At 28.4% G+C, this 14,086-nt stretch overlaps 1 protein-coding gene across 1 annotated transcript; it reads left to right on the forward strand.

Moving 5' to 3' along the window:
- Positions 1 to 4,387: 4,387 nt before the first annotated feature.
- Positions 4,388 to 8,927, forward strand: LOC111040544. Its single transcript, XM_022324481.1, has 8 exons — positions 4,388 to 4,815; positions 5,507 to 5,624; positions 5,696 to 5,773; positions 5,839 to 5,995; positions 6,130 to 6,331; positions 6,410 to 6,553; positions 7,204 to 7,330; positions 8,682 to 8,927. The coding sequence occupies exons 2-7, from the start codon at positions 5,546 to 5,548 to the stop codon at positions 7,315 to 7,317; spliced, it is 774 nt and encodes a 257-aa protein (XP_022180173.1). The 5' UTR covers positions 4,388 to 4,815; positions 5,507 to 5,545; the 3' UTR covers positions 7,318 to 7,330; positions 8,682 to 8,927.
- The last annotated feature ends 5,159 nt before the right edge of the window (positions 8,928 to 14,086 follow it).

Here is a 14,086-nt window from a genome sequence, read left to right on the forward strand (position 1 = left end):
TTTTAAATAAAGCTATTAATCTCAAAAAGTATATCTGTTATTGATAATCCAGATCTGAAACCAGATTTTTTTATGTAAGAAATTTACTATTCTGCCCTTCATACATTAACATTTTTAGATGAATTTAGATAACGTTAAGGATAAAGTGATTGATTGATAATTACTGCATGATAATTTGTTACCTGCTTCAAATAAAGATATACTGTATGTAAGAACTGTTACTCGTTATTCTATGGTATGGACTAGGGCAGTGGTTCTCAACCGATGTGCCGCGAGATCGACTATGTGTGCCGCGGGCAATGTCATATATGTATATTGTATGCTGTATAGGCGTGTGGCGATGACTATTGACTCTGGCGAAGTGTCCGAAGTTGCTGTGGTTGTCAAGTGCGTGAATTTCATAAAATGTTATTTTACAATATTATTTATTATAAAATAAGTATTTGTAAAAAATTTTCAAAAAATACAAATAAATTTCAATGTGTGTGATATACATAAGTTATAAGTTATAACTCATTTAAAAATTAAAATATCGTGAAAACCTTACCAAAGAAAAATATGTATTAAATGTAATTTGATTAAAAAAGATTTATTATTAAGAAAGTTGTCGATGTTTAAAAAAAACTTGTAATGAAGTAGATGTTATGAAAAGTTGGTGGAGTGGCTTGGCTCTCTTCGTCATTTCTACTGTATGATAATGTCATAATAGTTTTTTTGCCGAAAAATATTTTTTTATATTTTTTTTTATATCACTTCAATATTCTAAATTAGGCATTAATAACGATTAGGTTCTTAAATAATAAAAAATATTATTTTGATAAAATGACATGTAGATGTAAATGCACCTGTACCTACACCTGTACATCAAGGTTGATTAAGCCTATTTTACAGGGTTTACTGTATATATTTACTAGCTGATCCCACTCTCTTCATAGTCCGTAAACAATTACAACTTACAAAAAAAATTGTGATTGTTCAACTTCTTTTATGTGCAATTCAGCCTCCTTGATAAACAATCCGACTATACTTGATTAACCAATGACAACCAATAATTTATAAATATCTAATTTTTATAATTTTAATTTATACAATTTATACTAATTAGTTCTCCTATATCCAATAGCATTTACAAACAAAAATTCCCATCGTAAATCTCAAAATCCCTGTTTGAGCACCAGGTGTTTAATCCGTGTGAAAGAGTAAGCCTACGGCCTACGCTCCTTTGGTCAGGCATGTTAGGTGGGTTGCCTACTCCAAACCCAGGAGGCGAAAAATAGCACTCCGTGCAATAAACTGGTCTCGTCCCACCGAGTGGTTTTTCTGTCAACCCTCTGTGTCGGGCTCATACATGTGTATTAAATGAATAGTCGAACAGGTTCTAATGTCTTAAAAATATATCAATACATTTCATACACTTTGGAAATCTGTTGAAAATTTGTCGATTACACTTTTTATTCAATTTTAGATTTTAAATGTTTCCATATTATCTACATCTTTTGGTTTTTTATTTATAAAATGTATTATTTTTTAAGGTATTAGTATCTTTATGACGATACATGTAAGACGGTTGTGGTCGGTTAGAAAAAAATCGTTTTTAAGCCTCCCGCTGTGACAAGACTGTGAGAGTTTGGATTATTTGATTTCAATGTTGTTAAAATAATAACATTTCTTAACATCTCTAAAGAACTGCAGGAGCTCTTTTTTCAAAGTTTGAAATTTTCATAAAACTATAATATCATACAATATCAGTGTTTACAACATGTGTTCAATCATAAAATTTTAGTATTTTTAGGGAATTAAAATTGAACCAAACTAAGTCTTAAAATTTGTCACAGCTGAGGTAGGTTTTACTCGAAAAGTAGCCAAATACTTTTTTTAATTTGATATTATACTGTCATGTGCCTGCGAATGTGAGAACGAGTTGAGATACGTGGCGTGTAGCGCACACACACTAATGTTCCATTAACCCGCACACACTGACATGACCCAAATGTGCAATATAATTTGCCAAATTCCTACTCCTTAGAAATTGACTGACTAGAACCGACTTACCGAATATACCAACAATTATATTTTGGAAAAAGTTATTATGGGTTGACCCCCCTCTCTCCCCACCCAGGTACGGCCTTGATGGGGTGGCTGCTGGATTTTTTTCATTTCGTTTTTTCTTCCTCAACGTCATCACTCCGCCCTCCCCCCTTGCCACGGGCAGGTGTACCGTTTCCTACAGAGTAGCTTACGTGACTAACTACAATCCGAATGTAGACCAAACGACCTTGTACACTCACCCCACACTACTACCCAGAGACGACTACCACCGGCACACCCACCCACTATAACAGTAAACGTCATATAAAATATTATGCACCATCGTCGACCCCAAGGTCCTCTGAATAGGAATTGTCGGCATTAATATTACAGACACAACACATAAATACTTGGGCGGTCGTAAACTTCACTCTTTTGAGCTCGGATGTTTATATGTATTAATGTATTGTTATCTAAAATATTTTATGCCGTAGTACTCCGCTAATACCACTAGCCTCGAATCGCCGATACATAGAAACATATGATATTTGTATTGTTTTATTTTGGTATTCAATTAACTCTTTGAGAATTATATAATAATATTATATAGTTTACGTAGGTTGCGCAATTAAGCGCAATCGGCCGCCGCCTTCACCGGTCCGTAATAAGTTAGTTCGTTCTGTACAGTGAACACTAACTAATAATTATTTTAAGTGCGCGAATCGTGGTGTGATATATTCGCATGTGAATCGCCACTGAAAATAGTTGTGTCATTTTCTTTATATTTTGAGTGCGCGAATCGCCGTTTATTATTGTATTTACATGTCAGAGCGAATCGTCACCGTAATAATATCAAATAATTACACACCACGATACGTGAGCACTAATAACTGCGATTTTAGTGTCTTATTCTCATATGCTTTTAACCTACTGCATCAGGGTATCATATTATCATATAGGTACTAATATATTATGTCTGCAATGTTTGTGAAAATTATTGTAGTAAATAGGTAGGAGCTGACCAACAGTGCATCGACAAATCCTGTGAGTTTTATTATGGAATGTTCTATGTATTTATTTCATATTGTACACCTTTAGCTTGTTGTTTCAAAAGGGCCGCAATTGTCAACAATTATCAGTTATTATATATTTTACTTTCGTTGAGCTACAAGGACGACATATTTAATATTATTATTTTGTAGATATTGCCGGGCCATATGGGCAGCATTTGAAATATAATTTGTATCATAAAACCAATAGCCAGAAATAGTATATTATTATTAAATACATATTGTGTGCTGTGAATTATTTCAATATATTGTGTATTATAAAAAAAAAAATTATCATTATTATTTTATACTTGTTCTAATAACTATTTATTATTAATTGTTGAGCCAGGAGGACTAAATATACACAATTATTTATTATTTTATATTATATTTTGCACTATCGGTTGTGCTACAATAAAAACATCAACATTTCGAAACAAAATATCGATGAACGTATATTATATTGAATGAGATACGATGTTTCGATCTATACGAATATTATTAATTCTACTGCAATGATATTATTACAACCCTATATAGAGTCAGCAACGATTACACTGCAGCGTTAACAAACCAGTTTGGCCTTTGTTTGTTAACATAAAATAAAAAAATCAGTGAGTAGAAACACGTTTACGGCCACAACAATCGTCTTCTATAATACGTGTCGAATTCCAACCGAATGTCAAGTGTTGCGCACCATGTTTGCTATTGTGACAATAATAAAAATAATCGAAGGTCGGCATCGCAAAGAATTCATCCCTCTACCCTCCACCCCAGACAAAACGACTCTGTAACAGCTCGCAATAAGTGACGGCAAAGTGGTGCCACCCTAAGTAGACATACAAACTCAATTGTCGTATCTTTTAACTGCCGGTTATTTTGACAGTGTATTATAATATTATAAAGGGTACTATGCATATTCAAAATTATTACAATTTTTTTTATTTCTCTTCGATGTTAAAAATGAATTAATAAAATAAAGGTAATCGTATATGGTGACCTATGATCTTTCATCATCTTTACGGACGCTAATGTTTTGGACGAGTCATCGCATAAAAACGTATTAAGTAATACATATAATTACTAGGCCTTTGTACATTGTTTCTCAACCTGTTTTATTCGTCGATGAATCATTATTTATATTAAATATTATTTGTTTTATTTGATATTAATAATACTATAAATAATAATTACACTCTATATTTCATTTTATTTTTGTAAACTGTCTCATAGGTACTAACTTTTTAGTTATAAAATAAAATAAAATTTCTATAAATGTGAAATTACAATAAATATCAAAAATGTTGTAATATATATTTATACGTTAACAGATTACTATACAGTACTATATACTATATAGCTTAGTATTGAATTCCGTGTATCGATACGATATAAGTCTGTGCCACCACCGTTAGGTTAATGTTCCGGATATAAGAGTTGTGGGGCAATGGTAGTACCTGCCTCTGTGCGTAGCAGGTATGCGATGCGCATGCGCATGCGCCTTAGTGGCATTAAACGTTTAACGTATGGTCACCACTACAATTCTTATCGTGGCCTCGAAAAAGCCATTATCAGATTCTCGTCGCCATTGGCGCAGTCTTTTTGCTGGGGATTAGATGACGACGCTGTAGCTGTGACTGTTTGACCGCTGCAGCGCTACAGGATAGATACTATTGATACTATAATACATTGAAATCACAGTGTGCAACTGTTCATTGCTCTCCGTACACATAATCTGGTAAGTACCTGTATATTTTAATCTCTTTCCAGCGCTCGTACACTTTTTGTTAGTTTCTGTTATACACAAGGTACTGCAATATTATTATCGATTTCATAAATATTAATACTTTTAAATTTACAATTTTTTTTATAGCTCAAGATATTACTAAACAAAAAAATCTAATTAAAATCAAGTATAGGTGCGAGGTACAGTGGTAGTAACATTTGTTTCTTATATTTTATTTCACCTACTTTTTCGATACTAATTTAGTTAACATTTGTCTGCTATTTTAAAATTGCATGGATAATAAATGATGTATTGATTTCCGAAATATATGAGAAATGACAGTTTACATTTTGAAGGTTAGTATGTATAATTATCTGTGACAGACGCAATTAGTGGCACCTCAATGAAGCCACCATATCAATTATCGGTAGTAGGTTACTGCAGTAGAGTCAACTAATATGATATTGCATAGAATCAAGCATTATCTAGTCAAAAATATCTTATTGTTTAGTAGAAAATTTATACATGGGGGAAAGAGGAGGAAAACAAAATACTTAACATAATTTAACTGAATTAAAAATATATGATTAACATGCCAAGCCCTACATTTTTATAATCAAAAATAGATATTTTAGTGCATACATTTATGATAAAACTTATAATATCTACCTGTCATAACAACTATAATGACTATTTTTTTCAGATCAGTTTCTAAGAAAAAGCGATAAAAACGTACTTAAAAATGGATAAAATAAAAAAAAAGTATAACAAAAGTAGATCCTCGAGTTTTAAAAAGAAACATCCTAACAAATTGTCCTCCGGTAAACTATTTATTATTTATTATAAACCTAAAAGTACCTAAAAATTATAATAATTATAATTTCTGAATCAGTTACATTTATGCCATATCGCCAATATGCAGAAGGGGAGAAAAGAGATAAAGTTGTTGAAAATAATAATTCATCATCTGGTAAACTATTTACTAATTATAATAAAACTAATAGTACGTCACAATCATAGTAATTATTTTTGCAGAACCAGATAAGGACTTTTTTATTCTACCTACATTCAATAGTTCTTATACAAACTGTTCATGTTGCAATGAAAATGATGGAAAAGAAAAATTGTATGAATGCTGTGCCTGTCTTAGAAAATATCATGATAATTGTCATATTCCCATCATTGTTTCCGGGTATACTATTGTTGCAAGTAGTAATGATACAATTTAAAATGAATTATTATTAATTTTTCTAATTCTGTAGGCTAGTCATAGGTATATTTATTATAAAATGATTCTATACTAATTAGTAATTACAATTATGATAGAAGTGAAAAAACAAAACAATTGTGGCAGTGCACAATGTGTGAGGATATGAATGCTATATCAAAGAATTTAGGCGAAGATGATGACCTAGAAAATATTTCAGTTGGCAAGGTTGGGCGAAAAATCGCTGAGCGTATTTTAATGGAATTTTACTGTAGAGTTGGAAGCAGTGATATTTTCAGAAAACTTCCAGATGAAGAAGTTGTAAGTTCGATGATAACTATTAATTAGGTAACTCTGCATTTATTTATATTTACTGTTTTATATTATTTTATTTTGTAGTGTCCAATCTATTATACACGCGTTGTCCGTCCTATAGCATTAAATAATGTTAGAGATCATTTGATTCGCAAAAAAAATTACAAGCTCAGTGACATTGTAGAAGAAATAAAACAAATATTTGTTAATGCTACATTATACTATAAGGTGAGCATTAAATATTAATTTGTGATCAAATATTAACCATCTTTTGTTCTTATTATTTATTTGTGTAATAGCAAATAATAAATAATAATAATAGTAAATATTATTTGGTGTTAATTTGTATATATGTAATTTGAATTAGGTGAGTTATCTGAGTTTACAGAATGATACATAAGTTTGGTTTTTAAACATTAAATTGGTGTTAATGCCAGTAATTGTATAAGATTTGTTAATCCATGATGATACTTATAATTGTGATGACGAATTAAATTTCATTATCAAGGCATAAAATATATTTTTTTTTGGCCATTAATAAGATTGAAAGAACTGTGTGAATTAATAACTGTTCAAATCTATAACTGTTATCAAAATGATAATTTCATAGGTATTTTTCGAGAATATCTGATACAACATATTTATGGTTGATACTATGGTTGACATAATATTATTGTACAATTTGATTTTTAATCAAAGTTCATCAAGTTGTTATTATTTACATAGTTCCTATGCAGTAGATTCCAATTGACATTTTTATAAAAAAAATATGACACGGAAGATATTTCTATTTTCTATCTTAATTTATTGAACCATTTACTATTTTTAATTTGCAAAATTGAATTTGCTAAATTTTGTTTTAATTTAAATAATTTTAGGTCGATGATCCAAATTTTGATTTAGCAAGAAGATTTATAACTCATCTACTCAGTTTGTACCAAACATGGATCAATTTTCCCACAAGGGATAAGGAGTGGACTGTATACTGTTGAGATTCAGGATAAGGTACACTTTGAAAGCAATAATTATTTTATAATAATTTATAATCTATAATAATATATAAAATTCTAAATGCACTGTAATTCTTTGCCAAAGCTGCCCCAAACCGGATAGTAAATTGTTTTTTCTCTCATAAACCTTACCTACACAGGTTCATATAATGTTAACGTTTAAAATGTTTAAAAATAAATATTAAATCTGCATGCTATCACTCGATGTATGCCGATTACATTAACTAGGCACCAGATAATGCTATAACCATTTAAGCAGATATATAATTAAACAAAATATTCTATTTACCTAATCATATTATACTTAATCATTTTATTAAGTACCATGGTATGTCACAATTCACAAGCATCATAAAAAATACTTAGGCTGTAAGATACACCAGGAAGACGGCAAATAAGTAAAATACCTGAGTATCACAATTTAAATTTAAACAAATATATTGTTTTAATGTTTGATATTATTATGATATGTCCAATTGTAATTTAATTTGTTTTGTTTAATGTATTACATTTTTCAAAATTATTTAAATCTTTTGTTTGCTTAACGTTATAAAAAAATGATAAATTGTAATTTTTTTTTTTAAATAAATTATTATAGCTATTTTAAAACTATGAAATTGGTAGATCTCAAAGGTCATGTTTTGTTATTTTCAATTATTGTCCTTGTGTCAACTGGTTAGTTAGTACTAGTTTATAGTACTTGTTTTAAAATCCAACCATATAACTAATAATAATTTATATATGTCTTTTAAATTCTTTGTTAAACAGAGTTTTTTAAAAAAATAGGTATAATGTTCCTATTGCTCACATAATATAATACAAATCGTAGGATTCAGACTTTTGTTTAATATTAATATAAGTATTGTAAACATGTTTTCCAATATTTAACTGAACAGTGACAATCTTAAGTCTGACAAAAATAGCTAACATTTAATAGTTCATGAATATAGGGTTAATAATAATAATAATGACAGGTTGGATGTAAAAAATGACAAACGTTATTCCAAATAAAAAAAACATTTTATTTTTTGAAATGTTTTTCCGTTTGTGTAATACCCAATAAAGTGTAGTTCACTTACATTAATGTATCATATAGAATAATATATGATTTAATTATTCGATACGTCAGCTAATATGTTAGTCTATAGTTAAAAAATGTATTACCTTGTACTCTGATACTATGAAACGCATACACAAAAAAATTGTATTGTGAGTATGCAGGTAACAATTACCTAATGGATGTAAACTAAATGTTTGACTTAGCCATTTTTATAAAACTACTTTAGTTGTTTGCACAATTATATATTATACTAGTTAAATAGTAACAATTGGTTTCTTTTTTTCAGATGATTAATGGCTATTTGCATTAAATAATGGACTTTGGATGTTAAACAATTTTTGTTGAGGTGTTGCCCATTATTTTCTTTTTTAATCAACAATAATAGTAATAATCTTTATTTGTAATCAGCGATGTACATGTATTACATAATAATAGCTTAAAGTTATGGTTACTTAACATTAACATTTTTATTTGATAACTTGTAAGATAATCATGATTACTTAATTGTGATAAAAATTGCCTATATTGAAATAATAATAATAACACTTTATATAGAATTATATCTGTGTTCTTATGAATGTTACTATAATTACTAATTAGGTACTTAATAGTTTTTTTTTTAAATATAATATTTTAATTACAAAATACTTTAATATTAAGAATCATTTAACCTTTTTTTTGTGTTGAACAATTTGTTGATTGTGTATACCCATGACAAAAACTATTAGATAGGTATAACATTGTTCACTATTATGTACTTATATATAATTATAAGAACACTACAAAGTATGAATTTATTTACTATTTTCTAATTATAACATATCTAGTATAACTGATAACAAATACTTCCAAATAAATGTATAAAAAATAAATAAATAAATATTATTATTAACAATTATTCTATCATCTAATCTCATATTATGTAACTATATAAATCTCAGACTCATAGTAAATTTATTAAAAGAAAATCTACAATGAACATGGCCAATCTGCTGAATGCAATGAATGCACTAAAATATCAATATCTATTGACGTTAGCAATCGTATTGTAAATTGATTGATAAATTATTTAATTTATAAGGAAATATTTGTGTAGTGTATTTTAAAAGAAAATATTATATTCATTGAAAAGAATGAATGTTAATAGGTAGGTTATACCCATATCATTATACAAATACAAAATTTCAATAATTATAATATAGAAGTTATATTATACAAATTTGCATCACTCAGTAATTTTGACTCTTAAAAAATGTATATAGGGTTATGATCAATAACATTGAATATTTATTTCAAAAATCAAGAATATGTTCTTTTATATTTTACATAATTCATTCTTATATATTATCTTTGGTACTATGAATTGTATTGTGTACAGTTTTCTTGTTAGCAGACGACTGGTGTTACTGATGGTAGTTTAACATTGAGATTTTTCTCGGTACATTTTTCAATTATATCCGTGGAAGCTAGTTTGGTTTCTTTAATCAGCTATTAATGATTTATATCATACATAAATGTCAATAATTGTTATTTGTGATTGTATTTCAATAACAGACAACAGTGTTTACTTTTTCTATTTAATAGGTACCAAGAAAATAAAGTACCGTCATTTACGTCACGATAATGGTTATAAGTACGAAGTACAGCTATACCAACAATTTACAGATATTTTAAGTTAAATTCCGTATAAGGTGTGAATTGCAACGACTTTAGAGTATTACCTAACTTTTAACTTCAATCGATTATTTATACTACTGTGTAGAAAAATACTTTTTTTCCAATCAAACTGCCTACTCCTTACGAATCCAGTGGATCGGCAACCTAATATGCATGCCAACGACTTCGACAAGGACGGAAGGTGAGAATCCTAACTTTAACCTAACTGGTGCCTCTTGGGACGGGTATTGGTCCCGGAATATAACTTCAATAATTTATGTTAAAATGTTATATTTTACTAAACATTTAAAACAGACAAAAAATATTATTTCGACTTTCGATGAATGATAAAATAATCAGGCTAATTAGTAGGTTTATTCTGAGTCATTAGAGAACAATAGATAGAAAAATGAGTACAAAACACTCAAAATTTCCGATCCCGAGCATCGCCCACTCAACGACAATGGCCCATCGTAATGTTAATGTTCGGTACGTTCAGTCACGTTTGATATTAAAATAATAAATATACAATCTATACGGTTGTGGCACAGAGTAGGGGAAATATTGTCTCGAACCAGCCGCTGTCGTCAGTCTGCGATCACAGACTACGGTTAAGACATGTTTTAAATATCTGAATTAATCCAACATGATTTTGTTAAATATAAATTATTTAAATGACATAAATAAAACAGTTGTTTACAACAGACAAATATAATTTATGTGCATTTAACTTATGTGTACCGACCGCCAATTCCTATTTAGTATTTTTTGTGTAATAATAAATTATTTTTTCAAAAGGTTTCAAAATTTGAACTTTAGGTACCATTATTGCTCTTATGTATTTTTAATATTTTAAAATTACCATTATGAGAAAGTATGAGAAAACTTATATGACGTTTTGAGTTTGACCAAAAAAATTGAACGACATTAATTCAAGAAAAAAATTATTTAAAAAATGAAAATGTGTCATGTATAAAAAATGATAAAATAAAAATGAAAAATTCAGGAATCTATGGTTATCGGTTTAAAAAAAAAAGAAGAAAATAAAATAACAAAATAACAAAAATAACAAAATCGTTCTATGGGAAACCAACTAAACAATAAACATGCAATGTCAAAACAATTTCAACAAGAATAAACTCTTAAAACATGAATTTGAATCTCCGGTAAACTTTCATTTCAACGATAGGAAAACGAACGATGAATTTTGTGTTACATTTTCAAATCTTAGATATAAAAATATAATTTATTCAAATTATTTGCAAATGTTCTTGATTTTGTCAAAATAAAAAAATATTGTGTGTTTTGGCTCAACATTTTTTTAAACTAGCAATCAATACAACTTTTGATTACAAAAGTATTACATTTTCGACACAACGAAACATTTTTAACGACAATAATTAACTAACAAAAATTGAATATACATATTAATAAAATTTTGTATAAAAGGATCAGGGTCGTATAGTTTTAAAGGAGTTCGAAATAGACTATTTTCAAATGAAATGTGTGTAGATTTAATGTGGTGTTGTAAATGTGTTTGTAGTAAATGATCCTTAGTGTTTGTGACTTTGTGTAAAATAAATAGATCAGAGATCATGACCAAGTCACAAATTCGACGTAGATAGTGTGCAAAGTGTAAATGGTAAACAATTTATGATCATTTTTATTTACTTTTTTTCGTTTTACTGATCTATATACTAATTCTATAATATTTCAAAAAAATTATCTGATTTCATTGTAATCCAATTGATATTGGTCAGTCTACAATTTAAAATTTCTGATTTTAATTCCGAACAATCAGCTTTTGAAAATTCTGAAATTTCAAAATATATAACTAAATTTATATTTGTGGCGGGGAAGGAGGGGGTTAGGTTCAATTGAGAAAAATGTACTGTATCTCAAGTAGATATAATAAATAATTCAAATCAGTCGAAAAAAGTATTATTGTAGAATTACTAAGTTCAAATAAGTGGGTCACTACTCACTGTAATGGGATGGTGTTAAATTTGAATTCAATTATATAAAATTAGTGCAATTCCAAAAAACGATCCTGATAAAAAATCAGCCTATAATATTACTTGGTAATTTAGTGTATTTAATGATATCATTGTGATTAAAGTAATTTATTATTTTATTTTACTATTAAGTATTAGTATTACAGTTAGTTAAATTCATTTTTGCTAACTAATTACCATTTTTTTGGTATCACTACTACAAAAAAGTTCTTACTGTTTAAAAATTCATTATTTCAGACTTGAATACATTTTTTTGTATTTGTGATATCAAAAAAATAAAAAAGATGTTACACAGTAAAATGTATTCTTTTCCAAATAGTAGAAAAACCGGGTTCAATATCGGAATATCTGTAATCGGAACTTATGCTGTGATCGTGATGTCCAGTGAACTGTTGCCGTCGACGACGACCGCCGACGACGTGGAAACCGACAAACAAGAAACAAAGGTATACCTAGTAGCAACGAGTGACTGATCCATATATACAACCCTGGTCCTACGAGACCTAAACTCACTGCTCTGTTGTATTATGCAGTGGCGCCGGGCTATATCAGTCCACTTTTTACTATGAGTAGCCGTTGTGTTTATAGTTAATATGGACATCTCGTTTATTTAGCGATTGTGTTATGCCACTTATACTAAAGTCATGAAGCGTAGAATTGTCTCGAATTCTGCCCATCGATAACGCCACTAAAACCCCTTGAAAATGAGTAAACGTATCCACTAGATTTTGCCGTTTTTGGATAAGAAAGTACGTAAGTAATATAAAAATTAAAATAACGGATGAAGATATTGAAAATCGACCATTTAATTTATCCGTGATAATTGTCAACGAAGGCTTTACATCGACTCGACTGAAATAACCATTTATACTTGGTGTTTAGTAATAATATTAAAAATAAAAATATATTAGTAAAATCTAATTTAACTTATACTTATTATACAATACCAAGACGACTCTTGTTTTTGTTTTATCGATTTGCACTCATGATGCGGCCAACGTCGGGACAAATAGGGACATATATTTTTTGGTCGGCCGGAGGACAGGTAATTATCTCCCCGGTAAATATTTTTTTTTATATCTAAGATTTTTAAAGCAAATATAAAATTCCTTAGACATTTGTCTACCTTTATCAAAAACAATTCTACAGAAAAGTTAAATACAATTTTTATGAGTGTCTAGAGTTGACAAATAGAATATTCAATCGATTTTTCATGTAGTGATTTTCTTATTTTATTGTAATTCAAAAACAAATACTTGAAATTTACGCCACATGTTTATTTTATCAATTCATATACTTTATAACATTTTCAAAATATTTTGACTCGTTTTGAGCTGTTTACGGACATAAAAAATTAGTTTTAGTTTTTTTTTTCTATAATTGTTAATACAATTTTATTTGTTTGGTTAGCTTGAAAATTTAATATAAGGATATACATTTTCCCACAATATCAGTTGCAAATATTAAAAATACATAGGTACGATTTCGTTTCATAAACATTCAAAGATCAAATGTTGACAAAAATTATCAAGTTAAAAAAGTACAAATTATTTCGTAGGGTATTAGTTAAATATTTATAAAATATTCACCCTTTATAGCTAGGGATCACATCTAAAAAACAGAGGAGCACAAACAGTTAATTCTGTAACCAAAAAAACTAAAAATATATAAACATAGTTTGTTTTTATAGTTATTTAATATTCGAATTTGAAAGCAATCACAAAATTATAAAATAACTAAGAATAATTATTTAAGTTATTTTGTTGTAATTTAAAAAATATTATTCTTGGTACCTACCTACTTGAAACTTTTAGAGTATGTTATTCTATTTTATACACATAATGCATTTTCAAATGTAATTTGTTGCATAAAACATGCATGTTTAATTTTATGTTTAATATGATTTTTTAAATATTCAAATATACATGCAATTATTTCATTTTATATGATTTTTTATGCACCTGTAAATTTATTCCGCAACGATTTGTAATGCGTTTGTATTTCTAAATTTCTAATGAAT

Source organism: Myzus persicae, unplaced genomic scaffold (assembly GCF_001856785.1).
Source record: "Myzus persicae strain clone G006 unplaced genomic scaffold, MPER_G0061.0, whole genome shotgun sequence".
Taxonomy (NCBI): Eukaryota; Metazoa; Arthropoda; class Insecta; order Hemiptera; family Aphididae; genus Myzus; species Myzus persicae.